Source organism: Mustela lutreola, chromosome 1, assembly GCF_030435805.1.
Source record: "Mustela lutreola isolate mMusLut2 chromosome 1, mMusLut2.pri, whole genome shotgun sequence".
Lineage (NCBI taxonomy): Eukaryota > Metazoa > Chordata > Mammalia > Carnivora > Mustelidae > Mustela > Mustela lutreola.
The window spans coordinates 218,185,368-218,210,540 of record NC_081290.1 but is presented as its reverse complement, the minus strand read 5'-3'; the positions used below and the strand labels follow the sequence as shown (position 1 = coordinate 218,210,540).

The window sequence follows — 25,173 nt, the reverse complement described above, 5'->3', positions numbered from 1 at the left end:
AGGGTCCTGGGATCGAGTCCCGAGTCGGGCTCTCTGCTCAGCAGGGAGCCTGCTTCCTCCTCTCTCTCTGCTTGCCTCTCTGCCTACTTGTGATCTCTCTGTCAAATAAATAAATAAAATCTTAAAAAAAAAAAAAAGTAGTAGCTACCCACAGCATATCAGCACCATAGCCCTTGTGTAAACCAAAATGGTACCATGCATATTTAAGTTGTTTCTTTGCATGTCAATGAGTGTGGTACCTTTCTTGATCGGAGAATATGAGAATATATTCCTCTGCTTAACCAAGAATGTACAGATACAATGATTGGCCTAGAAGCTGATATGAACAATAGACAGACTCATCTCAGTGTAACAGTGCCCAGAGAAGTTCTTTCAAGTGTATGTTTTTCATCCCCTTTCTGAAGCAAAATTTTAGAAATGGGTCTTGAGAGCCACGGACACAGAGTCAAAGAAAAAAATCACAACACTAAGACACTTACAGCCTTTTCAGAAATAGGGAAACAGCATCTTTTAATGTTTTCTTTTCCACTTGTGAAAATATATATAATATATATTACATGAACAGAAGAGTCCCACAGCTTGAGTCAGAGAAAGCTAGCAGAAAGGCACATATGGAGACAGGTCTGTTCATATAGTTTTCAGTTAAACCAACATTTAGGGCAAGGCGAGTGACAATAAAAGCCACAAAAGCACAGAAAACCTATGTCCATGACTCTGAAGGGCTACATCAGAGACAACTCTTCGGTCTGTTGAAAATGGAGGTCATCTCTGGAGAAAAAAACTGTTTCTACTTAATAGGCCTGTCAGCCCAGCAGAGAATGCATTGAAATCTGGACAAAGGCACCAGAGCAAAGTGAATACCAGTGCTCAACTTGACAGCTAGTCTGCTCCTCTCCCCTTTCTCTTAAAGACCTGAGGCCTTGGCTGATTTCAAGAAACAAGAAACAAGTAACAGGGCCAATGCTGGCCCTACAGAATTGCAGTTGGATACAAGACAGACTACATATTTAACAAGCCTGTAAACACTGTGCTGATGCTGGCAGAAACATAAAAAAGAACACTGGCTATTTTTCTCTCTTTTAGGAAAGGTACCAGCATAGATCTTTGGCTTGCCACGTGTGTATCCCCATCCTGACATTTACTCAAATTGGTAAGAATTCAGACATGAGATACTGGGATTATTTCCATCAGATGCCAGCAAAGAAGCCTACTAGGATTTGGCACAGCTGGAGCAGTTGACAATCTTGGGTGATGTGAGATGGGGCTTCACGATGTCAGGCTCGATGGACTCCATTAGGTCACATTCATTTGCAAGTATATGTTTCACCAGGCACCTGGAGGCTTCATCAATGTTGATATTCTCCTACAGATGGGAAAAAAACAAACAGCTTTTCTTATCAATATTCTAAAATAATGGCAGAGCAGGGCTCTATAAGTGACAAAGGGTAATATTTTCTTGGCAATTCCTTTAAATACCTCTTTTATACCCTATCCATGTATCCTCTATCTCATCCCCTCACTCTCATTCCTTCCAAGGCCTTACTTTTTAGTCCTTCACAAAAACAAACGAAATTGTTTTGTCCTTCAGGAGAAATCGTATTTAGTGGGCTCACTTCCTTTTAGTAGGTTGAATTTAGAGGGAAGTTAGAGGGAGATTTTCTAATTTTACATAATCTTACACAGGAGCATAATTTTACGTGAGGTACATAAGTCTCCAGGCTGACTTAGGTTCATAACTGCCCTCTGCCACAGACTACTTTTGTGACCTTGATAGGAAATAAGAATAATAAGAAACCTCTTTTAGGGGTCAGCAGTGATTTCACAGGCACTTTGTGGCTGGCTGCCTTTAGATCAAATGGTAGGAGCGCACTGCTCGTCACATCTTTGGAGTGAGTCATGGACATATGACTTTCAGCGGACAATGAACTGGGAGGAAAAATGACGTGTCTCACTTTCATATAGAAGTAATAAAAGGCAATGCTTAATTCACCATGCTCTTTTCTCCCTGCTTCTGCAATCACAGAAGCACCAAGATGGAAATTCTCTTGGCCTGGGTCTATGAATGAGGATCAAGAGAAGCCAAGTATTCCATGAGGATGTATGTAGCACGAGTGAAAGTTACGACCCTGTTGTTTTAGGCCACTGAAATTTAGGGCCATCACTGTTATATTCCCTAGACAATCCAGATGGATGTAACTCTTTAAAGGAAAATATGAAATCAGAATTTGAATATGCTGTTCAAGAATAAAATAAGCTTCAATTTGGGGAAAATATGGAGCAAACATTTAAATCTAAAATACATTGTTTATTGAAGGGCTGGGATAGCATTATCAATTAAGAATCCAACTCTTGGTCTTGGCTCAGGTCATGATCTCAGGATGGTGAGATCAAGCCCCATGTTGGGCTCTGTGCTCAGCATGGAGTCTGCTTGAGATTCTCTCTCCCTCTGCCCCTTTATTTAAAAAATAAAGTATATTGTTTATTCAGTTACTCTAGATTAATTTTTTTTTCCCCCTGCTAATCAGAAAACTGTTAAATACAGAATATTCACTACTGGCATACTAAACAAAAACACCTTCATCTCCAGTAAAGTCAAATTGCTGATCTCCAGTAAAGTCAAAGTCAGTAAAGAACGTCTCTGAGTGTTTTCTCATAGTCAATATAAAGAGATAAGGACTTTATAAAATAATTTCACTACAAGACCTTGTCCAATCTGAAGTATAACTACTTATCTCTGAATTCTGTATGTATGTTGAGATCACTGCATGAAGCCATACTACATGGAAAATGTAAGAGGTAGTGATGGTTTTCAATTGGTATCTATGGCTAATGGCACTAGATGTAAACATTCATGAGCATGTTCCCCATCCTTCAAGTCCAGTCCTGAGTTCACCTGCTACAAAAGCTTAAGGTAATTTCTGGAGTTCCAGGAAATAGACTGATTATTTTCTCTCATTTACAGAGCCTTAGAGAAAATGCTTTTTCTAAATCTAAAACAAGGTGAAATTCTAGTTGCTTTTTTGGCTTGTTCGTTGTATCCTGGTTGGTGGTGGTTTTTATACCAGACCAGAATTCATGTCTCTAAGCCCTCCATTCCTCATCTACGCAACACTCTTGATGACAATATGTACTTAATGAAAAACTGCCTCTCCTCACTGGGGACAGTGCTCATTGGAGCTTGTATAATGTATACATGCTGGGTACTTTATACACATAATCTTACTTAATCCCATTTAAAGCCCTGTAAGGTAAGAGTTTGTTTTTTCTTACTGATTCTTTTGTTATTGTTTGGTTAGGCCTGGGGATGGCCTTGCTACCTTGGCTCAAATATGTGCCTCATTCCATGGAAGCCAGTCCACAGAGATCAGCCTCCTTCTGTCCTATTTCCTCCTGGGTGGGTTACTGGGCCTTCAAGTCATTGCCCATGCTTGGCAAGCCTCCTGCAACTCTTCCTCTTCCTGGTGTCATGCCTGGGGGGTCACACTTGAACTATCAGCTCTCAGGCAGTAATCTGATCTAGACAGGCCTGGCTCTTTGGGAGAGACCCAACTCAACAGCTGCTCTTGACCAACTTATGGTCTGCTTTATGTGACCAACTAGAAGCCTGGCCCAGGTTCTCTACTGCTTCCAGTTCTAGGAAGTGCAAATGGGCAGCCTCACTCAGCCTTCCAGGCCTTGGCCTCATGGGCCAGCTCATCTCACCGAAGAAGCCCTACATTTGAGTGGTTTTAAGGTGCTTGCCCAACCATTAGTAAACCAACACTTGGGTTCCCATTTGGCTATTGCTTGTGTTAGGGAAGGAGACAATAAAATTTCACCTCAAATACCAAACATAGAATATCAATATATCTGTTTACAGATAAGAAAACTTACTGTTTAGGTAGATTAATGAGACAGGGAAACCAAAGGATTCCATAAAAATCTGCTTTCTGCTCCTTTTCCTGCTTCTATTCTTGATAAGACCTGCACCCCACCCCACTTTACACATGCCTCAGGATGCAAAGAGTGTATGTCCTTGTAAGGGACAAGGAGTTTAATGATTTCTCTAGAACAGATCCCACCTAAGGAAGGACCAGGTGAGGATGACCAGTCAAAGCTACCACATGTGTATTCCAGACATCTTGACACGAAGGAACCCTAGATCCAAGGAATGACACCTGGGCCCTTATCTCTGTTCTAACCAAGTTCTGGATGCCTCGGAGGGCATGTACACCAGATCACTAACCTCAGTAAAAAAACCCCAGACTGAACAAAGACAAGACTCATGCTCCTTTCCTTTCTGAGTCTCCTGGATACTCTGTCTGTATCTGTTCCTCTCTGTATCTTCAATAAACAGTGCTCTCATCTCCTGTTGGCTCACATTTGATTCCCATCCTATGCACAGCCAAAGACACTCTGGGCTAGTCCTGATGGACCTTCTCTGGGTCCCTGGACCTGGCCTGCCAGCACCATTAAGGAACTTCCCAAGATCACAAAGTGCCTGGGTTGGGGCCAGAACTCACACCTACATCTTGCTAACATCAAAGCATGGCTCTTACCATGCCATACTCCTCTCCAAGATTGTTTTGAAGATCAAGTGCAATAACAAATAAAAGTTATTACCATGGTGTTAGGCCCAGTAGGTGCTAAATAAATCTTAGTTTCTTGCTCTTTCATATATTAGAAGAAAAACATGTACATGTGGTAGGAAAAACACGTTTTAAGTATTAAAAGGCCCCCCTACACATACAATGTTAAGTTAAACTAGTCAGTAGTATCCTTTAAACCTCCACTCATATTAGCATGCCAATTAAGTAGGGTGCTCTTTCCTCAGTGTGCACCTTGGCAAACTCTACTAATGAGGTGAGTGAAATGCGAGTGTGGACAAATGTATGAAAATTCATCAGCATTAGAGGAAGACAACAAAAACCTAAGCCCAATTAGTGGCAGCCTCGTAGGAATGTTTTAGTAAAAGAGAAGACGATGCTGCTAAAGTTGTTTGTGAAGTTTAACACACCTAGTAGAGGCTAACTGGTGTCAGGGCTAGGACATGAGGTCATGGGGGATAGGGCTATTGACAAAGGAAACCAACAGAGCCACGGACTGTCAGTGCCTGCTTTCAGGTGCATATATACGAAAAACATAAACAACGGCAGCTCAAGACGGCTGAGTGACATTCATTTGCCCGTCCAATTGATATTATTCAGATTCCCACTAAGTAGTAGACATACCAAGAAAAAGGTGATAAAAGAAGTCCCATCCTTAACTGAGCTTTAACACTAGCAAGGTTCATGTAAATGGCGGCGGTATGTGGTGAGGTGGGAAAAGGCATCCTGCACTGGACCACTGTGGAGTCTTGAATGCTAAAGGGGTCAGGTAGAGTCACTGAGGGTTTTCTTCAGGTGAAGTGTCAACAGACACAGTATGATACGCATCCGTGACTACACAGAACTGGAGAGGCCCTTAGCACTCCGTTTGATCAATTAATCTATCAGTAAGTATTTAGAAAATACCTATGGGACGAACCATGGTGTTTTCGCCAAGGCATACCTAGTTTAGATTAGAAATTGAAAGAGGACTCTCTCTCTCTCTTAAATAAATAAATAAAATCTTTTTTTAAAAAATGGGGTGGAGAATTCCCTCCCAACCCTGGCTGCGACGGCTCCCGGATTTCGGACTTCCAGCCTCCAGAACAGTGAGAAAATTAATTTATGTTGTGTAAGCCTCCCAGGCTGTGTTGTTTTGCAGTGACAGTGTGCACTGGTGAACCCATCTTAGGTTAGCTTTGAAACATCTATTTGCCTGCAAAGATAATTAATAATTTTACAGTTAAAAACTTAATTAATTAATTAGTTAATTAATTAATGGGGCACCTGGTGGCTCAGTTGGTTAAGGGTCTGCCTTTGACTGAGGTCACGGTCTCAGGGTCCTGGGATCGAGGCCCACATCAGGCTCCTTGCTCAGCAGGGAGTCTGCTTCTCCCTCTGTCCCTGTCTGCCACTCCCCCTGCTTATGCTCTCTGCTCTCTCTCTCTCTCTCTCTCTGTGTCAAATAAATAAAATCTGAGAGAAAGAAAGAAATTAATTGAAAGAGGAGCAATCAATCCACATGCATTCTACGAAAAGGCCTGGTATGTAGTGTTTTGAGCACAGGCAGGAAGCCAAACTTGACCTTGGAAGAATTACTTTAACCACTCTCCGTGCCTCAGTGTCCTCATCTGTCATCAAGAAATTAAGAAATCTACTTTACAGGTGATTGTAAGTTAATACACATTCATATTTAGAACACATGAACTACTTAGACAAATACTCAGACAAGGGCACAGCATACAGATTCAATAAATGTTATCACAATATTCTCATTGAATCATCAGAAGAACACAAGAGTGTGTGTATTCTATTTCTTCATTTTGCACTTGAGGTGACAGGGTGATTGGCTGACCTCAAGACACACACTAGTCAGTCATGGGGCCACAAGTGAGTCCTGGGAGAAGAGTCAATAAGAATACCTACCACAGTATTTACCATACGCTCACAAAAAGCAAGGTATAAAATGTTGAGAGCACACGCTTGGAGCCAGACCCTCATCTCAGCTCCTCCAAAATAATTCCCCAAATAAATAAGAACAGTATGTCTGGAGAACATGTTTCCAGCATAAGAAAAAAAAAAAGTAAGAGCCCTCGGTCAGGGCCTCCAGCAAAGCTGATTTGTACTGCTGGTCCTACTGTCTTTCTACACACCACTGAAGTCCACAGTCAAGGGCTTAGAAGAATGGCAAGACAGAGCAAACTTCCTCTCCTTCTGTCCGTGGCTAGCCTGGATAATCAAACCTGCCTGGCACAACTACAGGCTCAGACCCTTTGGGCGATTATATTGCAATGTAATTGCCTGAGCTACTTGGCATCCAAGCAGACACAGCCAAGTCCACGTTTTCTAGGTGCAGTGAAGACACACCGCTGCGGGCTTAATTGCAAAATACGACCTGGGGGGTTTTATTTGCATTTTTTCTAGACGCTAGTAAAGTCTCCAGGAGGAAATTTATATATTCAATGACTTTCAGGATATGTACACTTAGACTGAATCTGACTGACTTATTTACAGACTGCAGTGTGACAAGATGTTCTATTGCGCGGACTGTGTTAGGTGTATGTGTCCCCGTCTTTGTGTCTCTGTTCAGAACCTTTTCATTCGTATCAGTAAGCATGCCTCAGAAAAAGGCTTAAAATTCCTAACAAAGCATTTTAGTGAAAACAAATGGTAGTAACTATTATTATTGGTGTTGAGTGTCTACTCCATGCTGGGCATATAGTGGGTGTTATGAAATATTAGTTATGAAATAATGCTTACATCCAATCCTCATAAAAAATCTATTAAAAAACTAATTGCCATATTTTATTTTTTTTAAGATTTTATTTATTTATTTGATAGAGAGATAGAAAGCACAAGTAGGCAGAGAGGCCGGCAGAGGGAAAGGGAGAAGCAGACTTCCTGCCAAGTAGGGACCCCGATGTGGGGCTCGATCCAAGGACCCTCGGATCATGACCTAAGCCAAAGGCAGCGGCTATTAAGCCATATCTTAAAGGTAAAGAAACTTTAACCTTCAACAAGGTTAGGTAACTTACCCAGAACACTATGTGATCTCAGTCAAATCTGTCTTTCCAGCCAAGATTGGTCGACCTCCACTTCCTATCCTGTTCCCATACATTACACTGCAATGTCTTCCAGAAATAAGACAGATGTTAAAATAATTTTATTTCTAAATCAGTAGTTCGCAATCCTGGCTGCATATTCAAATTATTTGAAGGGTTTAAAAAAAAAAAAAAAAAAGATCTATTGCCAGGGCCCTCCTCCTGGGCATTGAAATAATTGGTCTGGGATGGGGCCCAGCATGGATATTTTTAAAAAGATTCTCCATTTCTTTAAAATGTGCGTCCACATTTGAGACACACTTGTACAATTAAAAATGTCTTTAATGACACTGCTTTTTATTTCAGTAGTGAACTTTCTGGAAGTACTATTTAATAAGTGGTTTTAAGCTGCACTGATTGTAATCTTCCCGTAGAGGATAGCATATTAATCTAACTATCTGAGGTCTTGGGTACTTGTCAGTTTTTTAATTAGCTCTTCAGAACATCTGTCTGGTGGCAAATTATTTAATCTCTGACCCCCGGTGCCAGAGAGCAAAAATATTCTAGCGGAAACGCTTCACATCTGCCTAGTTGGGAACTGGCAAAGAATTCATCCTCCTCTAATCTTTCCAAATGCATCAACCTCAAACAAAACACCAAATGTACCAGAGGCTCTGAGGTTAGGGCACTAAATTCCTCAGCTCTGTGAAGTCTTAATTAGAGCAGATGGCCCCTGGGATAACACCACCTCTGGAAGAAGTCTCAAGCAGAACGGGGGTTTTCAAGTCCTTTCTCTAAGAGTCGGGGCTTGTTTATTGAGCACATAAGTGCTAAACAGTTTGTGTGCTTTCATTTGCTTTAGTTCACATCTAGTATGGGGCGGGCACAGCAGACACCCGCATCTTTGTCTGCTTTGCGCTTCTTTCCTCCCCCACCCCTAACATCGCTCCCCGCATCCTTCCGGTAACTGCTTCTTCCCAATCCTGAGCTTCTACTGGGGCTCCTCTAACCTGAGCCCTCTCTCTCAGACGTTGCTCTCAGAAGTTGGCATTTCATTTAATTTTCACAAAAAAGCTGAGGCAGGAGGCATTGCCCTCCTTATACGGATGAGTGGGAGGAGCACAGAGGCTAAATGACACATGCAAGGTGTCCGGGTCAGGAAGGGGCAGAACCTGGCTTCCAGCTCCAACCCTCTGAGCTTCTGTCTTGTCTTTTCCTTCTCCCTGCTGGCTTCTTAGCAGCTACGACCAACAGTTGGTTAGTGCCCAAGCAAAGGTCTGCCTGAATCCAAAGCCCAAGGTTTTACACTGGAGAGTGCACTTCAGATAAACCAGGTCCTCGTGATGTCCTGTTGTCAGAAAGTCCCTTTTAGTCTACCTAACAGGCGTTGCGAAAGACAGATGGAGCCATGCTGACATTCACTTCAACGACAGGGCAGAGTCACAGGTCCGCATGTAGACACTGGTGAAAAAGAGCCAAGTTCACAGACAAAAGCCATTCCAAAGACTGTGTCCCACTGACAAGCTCCCCCCCGCCGCCCCCCCCCCCCAGGCTTGCCTCAGCCCTGTCCAGGCACTCGATGTCCAACTTCATTCCTTACCCCGTTTCTCCCCTCTCCTCTGTAGCCCCAGGGCCTCGTACCTTACAGCTCTCTTCCCTAATCTCTCCATCATCCTTCTAGCAGCTCAGGAACGCTGCCCCAGCCGGGAAATACCTCCAGGCTTGCCACTTACCAAGGAAATCAGATATTGCTAATTCAATCTGCTCTCTTTGACACAACCAGAAATCTAGGCAACAGAGAAGGAAAGTGACTTGCCTGGCATCACACAGACTGCCTCTTAGCTCTTGCTGTTTGCATACTTAAGCTTGTTTCCAGAAGCCTTAACTCTTCTGAGCAGCCTTCTCTCAGCACCATGAAACGTATCGTCAGGGCTCCTTGCACTTTCTACCCATCTGGCACTTACCAGAGCCTATCCTCCGTGTCCTTAAAAATGGATTTTACCTTATTACATTTGTGTTCCCGGCTCCCAGCACAGTGTCTGGTGCATAAGAGGTCCTTAAACAAAATTACCAAAGTTAGCTGACACCTGTGAAAACTTAGTGACCGTCATGTCATTCACCCTATGAACTAAGCTAACCCTCATGAAAAACTCAGGTGAGGAAACTGACAGACGGAGGGTTTAAAATTTTTCCCAGAGTCACATAGCCAGCAAGTCAAACTTTCCGCACCTGGTTCCCCAGCCAATGCTTGGACCCTTCTCCTCTGACCTCGGAAAGGTCAATCTTATTAAACGGCAAAGCCTGACTGGAGCCCAGAGCCCTTGCTCCTAACCGAGGGCACCACACTCCTCTCCATAAACATCTGCGGAGGAAATGACACACATCTCCGTGCTTAAGAGCCACTGCTTTCTTCCTGCATTTCAGAAACTGTGAATGAGCCTTTGCCATGTGGTACGTCTGGCCCACAGGTATTTATTTATTTATTTTTAACTGTAAATGTCCTTCAGTGACACAAGGGCACACTCTCCAGTTTGCCACCTACCTTACTCATTTCCTTAACTTCGTGGCTTCTGGAGGAATGTGAGTTTCCCCATCCCGGTCTCTTCTCCCATAGTGGACTACCAACCCTAGGACTGGGCAGGCACAGTTCCCAAGATCTTTCGTAGAGTTTACCATTCCTGGACACATGGGCAAATGCAATATGCAATGTATGACTTACTGCTAAATGGGTATAAGAATCAAAACCTTGGGCACCTGGGTGGCTCAGTGGTTTAAAGCCTCTGCCTTCGGCTCAGGTCATGATCCCAGGGTCCTGGGATCGAGGCCCGCATCGGGCTCTCTGCTCAGTAGGGAGCCTGCTTCCCCCTCTCTCTCTCTATCTGCCTCTCTGTCTACTTGTGATTTCTGTCTGTCAAATAAGTAAATAAAAATAAAATTAAATTAAATTAAAATAAAGAATCAAAACCTTCCTAGATTTTGCCTCAATCAACATTTGGCTTTAATACAGTGTTTTGTTTTGTTTTTTAATTTCCCTCACTGTGAGTCCCATACTGAAACAGTGATAGAGTACCCAATAATCAGTCTTGAAAAGAAAACAAAGAATAAACATAAGCCTAAAAACTATCATTTAGCCAGACTTTATAAACCCCATTAATAAAGACACAGCAACCTTCAGTTACAATACTTGCCCGTACATCAGTTGAGAGGATAAATGGCCCACCAGACACAAAATATTAATATTATGCTAAAAGTTATGTATGTAGCACATGGACGATGGAACACTTAGTCAGGTACGATGCTATGTAAGCTTCAGGAATGACCTAATTTCACTCTGAGTGCACGCTGGGAGGTGGATTTATTATTAATCTATCCCACAGACTAGAAGCCTGGGACACATAAAGGATAAGCTGGGTGTCCAAAGGATTTGCTGGACTTACTCAATTGAAGTTCAAGTCTCATTTATCGAGTGCTAGCTGTGAGCAGAAATTATCTATTTAATAATTCGCTTTTGTGATAATTAGATGCTTTCATTCTGACACCTCCATGTACCAAGTCTGAGGCTTGAGACTGGAACATCGTCATCCCAGAAAGCAGCAGGATATAATGGAAAAAGCAAGATTTGGAGTCAAGCTTTAAACCTGATATTGTCCCTGTCTGTGCGGCCAGGGGCAGATCCAAATCCTGAGCCTCCCCTGCTTAATCTGTAAACTGAGGCTAAGATAACCACACATCATAGGGCTCTTGTTAGAATTTAAGAGTTAAATGCTACACACGGAAGAAGCACTTAGACATTACATATACATCCTCAGATACACACAAGCCCCCCTACAATGTCTACTTCTTTCATCTTCTCCCTTCAGGTCATTCTTCTGTGATCACCTTTCACAAGAAGTTGCCTCTGACTCCCCCAGGCTGGGGACAAGCACCCCTCTACTCCAGCACCTGCCACGGGTCAGTATGTAATAGCTCGTCAGTCTGTAACCTCCACTGTGCTGAGGCTTCTGTAGGCTTCCTGGTTGCAGCCCAGTGGTGAGCCCAGTGCCCGCAGACAGTAGGCACCTGGACCATACCAGGTAAACATCTTTGGGTAGATATCTTTGGAAGATATTGGTAAAGATAATGGGTAAAGGTGTTAATTCTAACACACGAATGCATAAACAAATTAACAAGAGCCCTGCAAAGAGTAACAAAACCAGTTTCAACCTGAAAACAATTTTAGGTGTGGGCGATTTCTGCAGGGAGTGAAGAGGAAAATGTGTTTACCACAGAATTTATCTCTCAAGTCAAACTGCCTGTTCTTACCTTGTTTTCCAGGGATAATTTGACACCATTCTTTTTGGGTGAAATGGAAAAAAGACTGACTGAACCATTTTATAAAAATCAGGCTGAACTTCCAAAGGCTTTGCAGTTGAGCAGACCTACATTGGATGCTGATTCTGCTCCTTGAAAAATAAGTTTTTATATCCCAATGTTTCAAAACCTATTCCAGGTGATTTCCACGAGTTAGTAACTAGATGATGAACTTGGGCAAAATAGTCACTTTTCTTGGGTGTCACCTATAATATAAAGATAATAGTACCCACCCAACAGAATTAAGAAGATTAGATATAATTATATATGGGGCAAAAGTAGAAATGGGGTAGTATCATACATATTTATGACTATATGTTATATATTAATATTTTAGTATCATCTTTTCTTAACAACTTTTGTGAAACTGAATGAATGGTCAATTCAAACTTCACAATTACTTTCCAGGTCTGTCCTTTATCTTTTTTTAATATACTGCCCTTTTGTCTAGCCCTCAACTATCTAGCAGAGAATTTGAAACCTTTTGCTTTTCCAGATAGCATAAATGAAGCTCTTTCCACCACCATTGTTAGAATAGCATTAGCTTGGGTGAAAATATATAGTGATAAAAACTATGTGTAAAAGGTGATCTGTTGTTAATACTAAACAAATCCTTCTTTTAGCACCTTTTTTTTATGTTTCAATGTCATGCTATTAGCAAACTATCAGAGTTCTGGCCTCAAACCTAGGACCCAAGTCTACACTTCCCTACCACATCTCTGATGTCTGACTCCTAAATTCCACACTCAGCTAACAAGTCATTCTTAGACTGGGCAACCTCCCTGCAGTAGCACTGAGCATGTGCTAAATAATTTTCTTTTTTCTGATGTGGAATAACCCTACCCTTTTCTTCATTCTATAAACTTATAGTAGCAAAGAAGGAGGAAATACATCACAGTTCCTATCATGTAATACTGAAGCATTATATAACCAAATGAAATCATTTATTATTCCACAAATAATCATCGATCCCTTTTCATGGACAAGGTACTTTCATCAGAGTCTCTTCTACCATCTTCGTGTTAACACACTATGGCTCCAGTCATTATGTGATTATGTTATTAGTCCAGGCCTCTCCTGCCTCTGCTTAGAAATGATAGTGAAGTGCTCCATCTCACGGTCACTGTGACTTACGTAGCCAGGCCCTACAGAGTCTCTTCTATGATCTCATGCCTCCATTTTTCTTCCCATGGCAATTGTCTTCCATGTTCCTTACAGACTGTCTCCTGACTACTCTAACTCAAGAGTATGACAGACCTCACCCTGATTCCCAACTAAAAACTTTGCTGGCTCACATTGCCTAATCAGAATCAGTCCAAAGCACTAAACTGATGGCCAACCAACAGGGCTCCAACTTAATTCTCCTGGCTCATGCCTACCGACGCCCCTTATATTAGCTGGCCTTCAACTGAACTGTGCCAAAGTCCATTCCCTAAATATGCTTTGCTTGGCTTGTTCTTACTCCTTCTCTATCTGTAGGCCCTCTGCCTACAGAGTGAACATATCTCATTTGGAAGCAGTTAGCTACTGACATCTAACTGATTCACAAGAGCTTCATTTTACTCTGCTTTGAACATTCACGTGAAATTTGGATACAATTCCCAGTTTCAGAATCTTCTCAGTATCTTGAATTTTGATTTTTTGTGTATTTACTTAAGAGTAAAGATGCAGTAAGAGGACTCAAACTAACCTAGTTGCTAGCTACATAACCTCAGGGAAGTCACCAAAAGTCACCACGCATGCAATTGTGCATGACTGGAGCCTCCATTTCTACACCTATAATTGTGGTAAAAAATAATGTCATTTTCACAAGGTTGTTGAGGATGTTAATAAAACCTGGTGAGCTATGTGAAAGAACTCAGCAATTGTGTCAGTGTATAAAAGCCCTGCAAATAAAAAAAAACAAACACTTGAGGAATAGCACAACATTGCTTAAAGATTAAGTTAGATATGAGAATGTTTGGAAGGACAGACATAACATACTTCTTTATCAGAGTCAGGTATGTCAACGTGGGTTCTGAAGTTTCATAACATGGTACAGGGGAAAAAAGGCATCTTATGGTTAAGTAAGTTTAAGAAAAGTTAAGTTAAAAATGATTCAAAGATGTTTCGTGAACCCTGGTTTCCTCAGAGTCCTAGTAGCTCACAGAACGTGGTGTGGGATTCAACTCCTTGCATTAAATGGAGAACAGTTTTGGCATCTTGAGTGGGAGGACGTGAGGGGAACAAAAGCAACATAGCAGACGGGGGAACAGAGGGTAAAGGTCCACAACCATAATGTGAATCCAGGAGAGGCGGATTCACATGGGGATGGGAGGGTTGGAAAGAAGCAAGCAGTTCCCCTTTCCTCTTCCATCTCCGAGTAGAGAACAAGTATGCATTACTGCATCAACGCATCTGATCACAGAACTCTCATCTCGTGCTCTTACAAAGCTGGTGTTGCCCTACGCACAATCTGGCATTACTGATGGGGAGTAGTGGCAGCATATCTAGAAGCAGTTGTGGATGGCCAAGGGGTGGAGTGGATAGAGACATCTCTGTAACGGACTCTCTGTTCTACTTGTGGTTTTCTACCTTTACCTAGGTGACGCAAGGTGTTTTTACCTTTTCTTGTTTTCCTGAGCCTAGCCCCAAATGAAGTTTGTGTGTTTTTTTAAAAATGTGACTAAGAGAGTTGAGAGAGATAAGGCTAATAATAAAGAAAGAGATATTGGGCCTGGTTGGTGATGATAAGTTCCTGACATTATCCCCTCTGGGAGCTTTCCCTGGCAGATGTTGGGTGGGGCTCTTTGGTGCTTCCATTGCAACCTCCGTGGTCGCTTTAATCATGCATGGTTGCAATGACTTCCAGTCCATTACTACATATTAAACTTCTTGAGAGCAGAAAATGGCCCTTTTTTGCACTTGGAGTGTAACCAGCAGCTTATATAGGGCCTGTTGGCACATAGATGCTCATCAAGTAATTTATGAATGAACTGAGCTATGAAAGGGAAAGAGAAATGGACCAATACCAATTAAAATCACAAGAAAATATTGTGATCTCTTTTCTGTTGTTGTCTATTACACTGAACTTCCTTTAAACTCAGGACAACTTTAGACAGATAATTAAGGGAGCTGGGTCCTAGCCCTGACATCACGACAAACTAGCTGGGTCACTCTGAACAGGTCACGTCTTCTCTTTGGCATCAGTCTGATCAGCTGTGAAAGGAGAGAATTTATATTCTGCCTTCTTTTCAAACAGGAATGAAGGTGACTCGAGACTATCTTCAACCCTTGACTAATGCAGTTAAACTGGTGGAAGTTCTAAGAATAATGTTTCCTTAAATGGGAACTATTTCTCAAATTGAGAGTTTAAGAACAAGACACTTACTTTAGCAATCACTTACTAGAGCAAGTGCACTCTACCAACATGATTAGCCATACATTTTTGGTTGTAAAAAATCAGAAACCCATTAAAGGGTAGCTCCCAGGAGCGACAGAACTGCTGAAAGATCCAGACAGGGCTTTCAAACACCATCAGCTCGGCTTCATTCTTCTCTATCTGCCCAACAGCTTTTTGCGTAGAAGGTGGGAGAGAGCTTCCAGCAGTTTCTGGGCTTACATCCTCACAGCTTTGCCCCCCAAAAGGAAAAGGCCTCTTAACCCCAAACTTAGCTATAGGAGTACTGGGGAAAAACCCGAATGAGCCTGGCCACCTGTTCAGACTCAATATTTCGAGACTAAAACAATTCTGAGGCCAGAAGAGAATGGCCCAGGACCAGCCCCACTCAGGTCATGTGGACATGATTAGCCAATTATGATGGCTTGAAGATAGACAGTATGCAGGAAATGGTAACTTCCATTTGGATAACCCATGGGGGGACCTGAAAGGGAACATTTGGGAGCAGAAGCCCAAAACTGGTCACGGAGGAATCAAGGCAAAATCAGGAAACTCTCTGTTGTATTTACTTTACAGCTTTTTGGACATTTATAATCTCCTACACTAATGTGTGTTTGTATTGTAGACAGACATAAGTAAGGTATGATTTTAAAAGAAAAAGAAAAATATTTTTTCCATAGAGTTGCACATTATTAAACAGATACAGCTCTAGTGGCATCTGATAACTTTCACATATGCAGAATAAGTGGATGACTGAAGCTCTTACATTGGCCATGCACAAAGAAGTAAGTAGAGTTGAAACATACATGATCTGAAAAGAAGTACCTCTTCAGAAAGGTAGGCAGTAGTTACTTAATAATTTTTTTGAAAAGGAATAAAAGAGGCTCTTGGAACTTAAGACTTAAACTTAGTCCTGATTTTCTGGTTATTTTTATAGATTTCCATGGAATTAAGCCAATTCAAAAGAACGAGAACTTTGCCAGGTAAAGCAGATTTCTGTTTCAAATGCAAACTTTCAAAATCTTAACTGTGTTCCTGAGAACCATTTAAGATGTACTACATGCTTTCTTCCACTCCATGATTCAGAAGACAACTTAGCTTTTCTTATAGACCCTGGGTTCCTTTTACTTTTTCTCTCTTCCTTCTTTTGCTGGTGTTGTGTACATGTAGCTTTAGGTCTACAGCTATAAGATATAAGCCAATTCTGTGTGTTGACAACTTAAGAGTAAATACAGCCTAAAATGGAGAGAACAGAGTACTTTTTAATAGACCCCTATTTCTGACTAATAGAGACATTAAAATGTTAACAGTGAAATCAGTTGGTGGTTTGATTACAGACAATTTTATCCATCTATTTCATAATTCTGGTTACTTTATAAGTTATTTATAACGTGTACATACCATGTTAGCATTCACATTCAGAGGAGTGATTAATCTTGAATCATGAATAGTGTAGGTCCTAATATCTTTATTTTACTTTCAAAACCCAGAAAACAGGAAGGAAACAGTACATCTATAAATATTTCATGAACTGGAAAATAAAATTATGGAGTGTGAATGGAAACTTGTGTAGGTTTTACTCTGAGATGTAAAGCAATCCATAAGATTGAGTCTAGAGAAAATTAAGGATGAAAAGCTCAGATACAGAAATTCTAACTCTACAGTCATGAGTAACCCAGTGAAGAAAAAAGAGGAAGGAGATCAAAAAGAAACCAGTTTGACTACAGGAACATCTCAGTTAAGATTAGGTTTAAAAGTAACATGTACAACAGGTAGGCGAAGGGAAGTACACTCAGAACAGATTCGAGGGGGCCTGAGCTCATCCAGATAGGGTCAGGATGCACAAACCAAGTCTAAGGACATGCCTGGAGAAAAAGAGAAGAGTAAAAGAAAACAGCGCTGGGGTTTAACCAGAGCCAAAGAATTGATCACAAAGGGAAAGCCTAATGCTGAAATAATGCGACGTGAGGTTAACAGGTAACACAGAGAAGGCCAGGCTAACATAACAAACTCACTTCCTTCTCTTCTAATAATAATGATTTCAGATTGAGCAATCAGGACCCAGCCTTTCAAATGTTTTGTTTAGTAAATGCCTCTCATCACGTCCTGTGAACAGGGGGCTGTGGACTGGTTCTAAAGTAAAATGAGTAGATAGTGCCATAGAGCTCAAACCCGTTGGGAGCTAACCGCATTTTTATCAGAAGTTTGGATGAAGTCGTAAAAGGCATTATGAGCAAATTTTTGTTAGCCCCACAAGTAAGAGACAGAAGTGATGTGATGAAGGGTGGATTTTAGAAGGTTCTCAGAGAGATATAAACACCTGCCAAGTATAAATTAGCTCATCATTTTTGAAAATCTATATGAATGAATGTAATCAGAACTGTACAAACATCTATTCCCTTTGATCTAATAATCTTTTAAGAATAAGACCCCATTTAAAAAATCTTAAATACGTAAAATAATTGATGTATAAAGATATTCAAAATGACATTATTTATAATAGTGACAACTGAAAACAGTCAAAATGCAGAATAAGAAGAGGAGGGTCAAATAGAGGGGATGCTTTGGCGCATCCTTATGGTGCGATATAATTCAGCTACTAAAAATGACATCTACAGAGAGTTTGACATGGAAAATGTTCATGATGAATTTTAAAGTTGTAGATGATATGACGTAATTAGGAAATACGATGCTAACAGTGATCAATCCTGAGTGGGAGCTTCTGTGTGATTTTGTTTTTCATTATCAAGTCCCATTTTCCTAAACTAGGTAAGATTTACTTTATCCACATTGGCATTTCCACTCATGCCCTGATTATCTACACATTATACGGTATCTCCTCTTCCTTTCTAACAGAAACCTGATTAGTCATAGGTAGCAAAAACTGGATTTCCCTGGCTTCTCTGTGCTAAGGGTAGTTATGATTAATAAAATATAAGCAGAAATCTATTTGGTACACTTCAGGTAAAACTATTGTTTCCTAAACTTTAAAAAAAGAGGAGGTGGGGTGGGAAAACTCCATTGTTTACAGGTCTTTGCCCTTACCCTATCCAGAACACTTGCTCCTGTCTAGAAACCAGTATAACAGGCATAAGTGTAAGCTGCCCCAACATTTCCACCTCCCAGGGTCCATGACCACTGAGTGGAGATAGGACCTACGAATCTGATAGGATACTCACTCCTCTAATTAGATTACCTTACATAAGACTCCATTATATGGGGTGCCTGGGTGCCTGGGTGGCTCAGTGGGTTAAACCTCTGCCTTTGGCTCAGGTCATGATCTCAGGGTCCTGGGATCAAGCCCCGCAGCAGGCTCTCTGCTCAGCAGGGAGCCTTCTTCCCCTGCACTCTCTCTGCCTGCCTCTCTGCCTACTTGTGATCTCTGCCTGTCAAATAAATAAATAAAATCTTAAAAAAAAAAAAAAAAAAAAGACTCCATCGTAGATGACTGGGGAGAGATTCTCCCTCTGACCTTGAAGAGGTAAATTGCCATCTTGTGAAAGGCCATGTGGCTAGAAACTGACGTCAGCCTCTAGTACCTGAGAGCAACCCGCAATCAACAGCCATCTGTCCTTGTTTTTAGGGTCTTTTCCAAACGTGTATGGATATAACCTTAACTGAATTTGACATTTTACTTTTAGCAAAAGTAATAGATTAAAATGAAACTGAAATCATAGATTAAAATCTCAGAAGAGAATTTAATAGAAAGTAGTATAAAATCCAACACTTGGGCCTAAATGATCAGCAGCTTAAATCAGTAGTCTAAGATCTTATTTGACAACTTACAATTGCAAAAATAAGGAGGCTTGTCAATGACCATGAGTGTAGCATGTGTCAACAATTTGCTATGGCTGTTAAAATAAATTAAAGCAGCATAATACTACAAAAAATTAAAAATGTGATCAAGGTAAGGTAGGTTAAAGCCTCATTATACCATGCTCTGTCTAGTCTGTCTGGTATATATTATCAACAGCCCTGGCCACTACACTAAAAAAAGGCAGATGGGCGGATTACAGAGCACCCAGATAGGGAATCAGAATAACGAGGGTTCTCAAAGCCACTTCACAAGAACAACGAGCAGGAGTTCTTAACAAAGAATTTCACAAAAGAGTGAAGAATCAGAGGATTTGTGAGTCATTAAGAAACTCATTATTAGAAACTTCCAAAATGCAAGTACTCTTCAAATGTTAAATATCATCATTTTGAACATTGTTGGCAAATAAAAGCTGATTTGCAGTCTACATGATGAACTTAATTTACAAAGTTTGTAAATGAAACTTAAGTTTGCATTACTGCTCTTAGAGGTCGATTTGAGTATCTCCCACCTCTGTAAAACCAAGTGAAAGCCATGCTCCAATCATCTCCTGGAGACTGGTCTCCGTGAGACCACCCAGGGACTGGAAAGAAAGTGCACTGTTGATAGCATTGAAGAGAAAACGATTTTATCACTTTCTTACTTTGCCTTTTAGACCCCTCAACTAGCAGAAAGGCAGCAAGTAAACCCAAATTGATGCCTTTAACAGAGAGCCTATGCTGGGTCATCTTTTCTTGTCCATCTTTTTCCCACTTTACTACTGAGAATAGCACAGGAAAAGAAGATGAAATTTCAGGCTACTTACATGTAATCTTATTAGGGTCCTACACTGAGAAGAGTTCACTGAGTTCCAATCTTAGCTTTTCCAGAAAATACCTGGGCCATCTACTACTTCCGCTCTCCCTGGTCTCTTTGTCCCATCCAAATGTGGGAGTGCCCAGAGATCAGTACTTGGTCCTTTGACCTGCCACCTGGACTTTCCTCCTCAACTCCAGAATGATGCACAACCTTTTGCTGGACATCTGCTCTTAGGTGTCTTCTAGATGTTAACATACACAAAACTAAGTCTAGCTATCTCCTCACAGACCCCTCCACACCTCAGGATTCCAACCTCAGAAAACAGCAACTCTCTTCTAGCAGCTCAGGCGAAACACCACAGAGCCCTGCCCAAATCCTCTCTTTCTTGCAGAATCTTCCCTCAGATGGTCAGGAAATCCTATCTGCTACCTGTTCAAATCTACGTGTAGAGTTTGACTACTTCCCACAATTTCTCTTTTGTAGGTGCTGCAGTCGAGTCCCAGCTAATGTCCTGCTTCCAGTTTTTCCCACTACAATCCAGGCTCAACATGACCACCCAAATGATTGCTTAAATCAAATCATATCACTGGAAGCAAAACCATCTCACTGGAAGCAAAACCCAAAGTAGTTATAATGCTCCAAACACTCAGCATGACCCCTGTCACCTCTCTGACAAAAAACAAACAAACAAACAAAATAACACCTCTGAGTAGAGTGAAACCTTCCCTCATCACCTGCCTGAAAGGGTTCCCCTTCCTTTGAACTCGTTCCTGTATCCTGTGCAAATGCACCACACTAGCTCTACACACCTACCTTGCTTGAATTTTCTTCTCAACATTTAGTTCCACAGACAAATGATAGGTTGCACGTACTCATCTTTTTATTACCTGTCTCCACCATGACAATGCAAGCCCCAAGAAGGCAAGGATTTTATTTGTCGTGTCCCCTGGTATAACTCTGCTGCCTAGAACGGTGTCTGTCACATAGAGGAGAGGTACTCAGGGACTATTTGAAGAATGAATGAATGAAACTATAAAATAAGTAGTTAGACCACAAGATCATTCCCAAGTCCTCTCTAGATCTATTTTCCTGTGTTTCTGCTCAATGGTAGAGGAAGACATAATGACATGATAATCTGGGGGTTAAGTGTGGGCTTCTCTTACTGTGGTAACAGTAGACCTCTTTAGACCTTGATGATTTGACATTATTGTTCACATCTATCCTTTACAAAATCTGAAACACAAGAACTAAACTTATAACCAGATGAACCAGAGTGATAATTCTCTTTCCAAAGAACTCTTCCTCTTCAAAGGGACTTACCCAGGAAAAATGGTCATAATGAGCTTTTTGAGGTATTGTTAAAAAATGGGACTTTACACACAGTGTTTCAGAAACATACTGTATGCATAATGCTAGGCACCCCATTGCTGACACCCCCTCTTTTACCTTGGGAACCCTGGGGAACATGAAAACCAGAGGACTTGCCATTTGGTTCACAAAGATTGTGCCCACCCTAGAAAATTCAAAGGGATCAAGAATTAGAAAAGTTATCCATAGAGAAATTCCTTCCCCTGGAGCAACCTTTGACAGGAAAGTGATTCTCAAAAGATGATTCTACCTCATTTGGTTCAAAGAAATAGATTTACAACCCTTGATTTTTCTGTCATTGGCTTTTCTACCTTATACCTAGGACAATCTAATCACTTCAGGATATCCCTGAACACATCAGGCTAACCTAGTCTTCGAACAGTGTCCTAGCATGTCAGGTCAATGGACAGGCTGCTGAGAAGCAGCTGCTGCTTCTCATTTATATCTAATGGATATTGCTTTTTCCTCCAATCCCAGCAGGCTAGCCCAAAAAATCAATACCTCACTAGTCAGTGAGGCAGACAGAGATGAAACAGGAAGCCTTGGGAGAGCAGGGCTGCCGCCTACAAATCTAAGGCCATTTGCTTCAAAGATGGCAAACAATACACATCAAAGAAGGTAAAGGACCACAAAACAGGGACAAACAAAATCAATACTGAAAAAAAATGAAGTAACACAGCGAGGGGAGAAGGCAGATATGTCTTAGTAACAAAACCCTTCCTGACACAGGAAGCAGCCCTTCCCAGGAAGAAGGTTCTGGCAATGGTTCCGACAGAGGAGACACAGCTTGTGCCTGTCGTTTTTCTCTTCAAGGTGGAATGCTAGTACAGAAAACAACAGGCAGATCCAGAATCAACCAGACCTGGGTGTAAATCCTAGTTCTGAGACTCAGTTGTGCGACCTTGCGTAACTTACTCAAATCCTGTCGTGCTTTAATTTCCACATTACAAAATGCGGATAAAGTCACCCTAATGTTCAAAGAAACTCTAATGAGTTAAACTATATAATGACTAAGATTGTGTCAGAAATGAAGTAGACCAGCAACCAAAGGCCAAAGAGTACGTGCACCTTCTAGGTAAACGTGACAGACTTGCCAAAAATGCTGAAAAATTGATTTCAAGGAAACAAAATATTTCACTTAGAATCTCAAGAATTAAAAGAATGTGAAAATATGCAGCAGCATCCAAGAGATTTCAATGCACTTTTTAAGGAATCTGAACATAATGAATAATGTAGTGGATTTACAAGAACAAGGGCTTTGAATAGAGGGATCTGGGTTCTAATTCCAACTCTGCGCCTTGCTACCCATATGATCATGGGTAAATCATTCAACCTCTCTATGCCTCAGCTCCTTAATTTGTAAAACAGGCATAATAATGGGATCTCATTCATAAGGGTTTGTGAGAAGTAAATGAAATAAAGCATTCAGGACAAGGCCTGGTAAGAAGAGAAAGGGTGGGCCACATAAATATAAAGTTTCACTATTATTCTTAATAGTAAGATATTTTGTTGTCCTGTATTGACAATTTTCTGGTGAGTGATAAAGCTATTAATTCTGCAGCAGTGACATGTTCTTACTTAAGATATCTCAGAGGGGCGCCTGGGTAGCTTAGCTGGTTGAGCCTCCACCTTCGGCTCAGGTCATAATTTCAGGGTCCTGGGTTCGAGTCCCACATCAGGCTCCCTGCTCAGTGGGTGGCCTGCTTCTCCCTCTCCCTCTACACCTCCCCTCACTCAAGCTCACTCTCTCTCTCTCCTTCTCTGTCTCTCCAATAAATAATAAAATCTTTAAAAAAACAAAAAGAATTCTTAGAATAAAGACAAAAAGCTTATCTTCACTTTTAAGAATACCCAGGATCTCCTAACAGTGGCTTCTAATGTCCCTCTGCACAACATCCCTTGAAAAGGAATTCCTCTCACTAGTCCTACTTGGACTTTCCACTGGGGACTTTCTCATCCTTGGTGACAAGGAAGCTGTCTCACTCTCAGACAGAGGCAACAGCCTTTCCCTCAAGTGTCCTCACAACTTGCGTAAAAGTCACCAATTTTTTATGGATATTGATACTGTATTATAATTATTTGTCTTTGTGAGTTTCCTTCTAGGAGACTTACAACTTCTTTTTTACTTTTTAAAGATTTTATTTATTTATTTTTGAGAGAGAGAGAGAGCATGCGCACAAGCAGGGGGAGTGACAGGTAGAAGGAGAGGGACAAACAGGTTCCCCGCGGAGCAGGGGGAGCCCGAAGTGGGACTCGATATCAGAACCCCGGGATTCATGACCTGAACCGAAGGCAGTTGCCTAACCAACTGAGCCAGGCACCCCGACACTGGAAACTTCTTAATGGGAAGAATCTGTGCCCTTAAGCATCAGGGCCCCACTGCTTGGCGAAGCAGTCTACATAAATACATAGTAGCCATCCGAGGACTGCTTGAGGAATGAATGAATGAATGAATAAATGAGTGGATGAATTAACAAAATATAACACAAGTCATCTTAACTAGGGTGCTTATCAAAATCACCAGAGGACTATTTTCCAAAGACATATTTTGTGCCCCTCCAGACACCTCAGAGCAAGGCTGAGCCATGTGCAATCTTGGCATGTTCCTCAGAAGTTCCTGATCTACACCTCTTTAAGAATCATTGTCACTGGAGCACCTGGGTGACTCAATCGGTTAAGCATCCAACTCTTGATTTCAGCTTGGGTCATGATCTCAGGGTGGTAAGATCGAACCCCACATCAGGCTCCATGGTCAGTGGGGAATCTGCTGGAGATTCTCTCCCTCTCCCTTCCCCAACCCAACACTTGTGCTCTCTCACTGTCTCTCTGAAATAAATAAATGAATCTTTTTTAAAAAGTCATCATCACTGGATTGAGTTCTGGACTAGATCTGAAGTCTCAGCCTGGTTTCTCCACTCAAAATCACTGAAAAGCTTCTCTGCAATTCTATTTTACCAGTAGTAAGAAAAAAACAGGATGATAGCCGTTGCGCGTGGCTCAAATGACAATTACTGAAGAAAATGAGAGATGACTGTAAACAAGATGACAGGAATTTCAATGAGGAGAAAACTGCTAAATTTTGATCCTGGGGTGTGAAGGAGGAGTATGCTGGATAATAAGATCCAGAGACTAAAGGGAGATTCTTGTGGGTTCTTATGTGGCATGACCAAGCAAACAATCCTGCAGTTCCCAGTCTAGGCCCTAAGGCATGAGCGGCGGGGGGAGGTGTTTCCCTCATCTTCATTTTCCTTCTCTGCTCCCCCTCCACACTGCAGGGCACTACAACCTCCCCACTGTGCAAAGTGTCTATAGAGCTTTCTGGATGAAAGGAGTTATATAATGGAGAGTCCTCCTGGGAAATACAGCAGTAAATTAATTTTTCTGCTTCTGCACAGCTCTCTAAGGACAGAAATACCCCACCAAGGGTAGGGAAAAGAATAATAAGTAAAAGAATCTTCTGAAAGAGTCCTTGAAAAGCAGTGCAGCAAAATGTTCTGTCCTATCTAATAACAACTGACCACATGACCACTCTGCGTGTGCAAGCCACTGAGCTGGTGGACAAGATGGAGGGTTTCCCAGTGCAGCACAGGGACCAGGCACCTAAAGAAAGAACCTTAACATAACTGTGGTAAGAGATGGGGGAAACTACCTGAGAGTCGGTAATGGAGAGCACTTGAGCCGAGTCCTGAGGGAAGACTTGAGAGAGACAGGTGCATAACTGTAGGAAGCATGTCCCAGACAAGGGGAATAGCAAAATATGAACAGGGGTTGTGATGTGGTTTCGTGTCATTAGGGGACAAATGGAGGGACAATGTAACGAGAGACAGAGCCTGGAGAGGCAAGAAAGAACCTCACTGT

General features: G+C 41.6%; 1 protein-coding gene across 1 annotated transcript in view; it reads right to left on the bottom strand.

The window, feature by feature from the left end:
* Positions 1-483: 483 nt before the first annotated feature.
* Positions 484-25,173, bottom strand: part of RAB38 (RAB38, member RAS oncogene family) — a 57,710-nt gene continuing 33,020 nt past the window's right edge. The window contains exon 3 of the mRNA XM_059187001.1: positions 484-1,363. Within this exon, the coding sequence (XP_059042984.1) occupies positions 1,211-1,363 (153 nt within the window). The 3' untranslated portion in view covers positions 484-1,210. The remainder of the gene's footprint in view (positions 1,364-25,173) is intronic.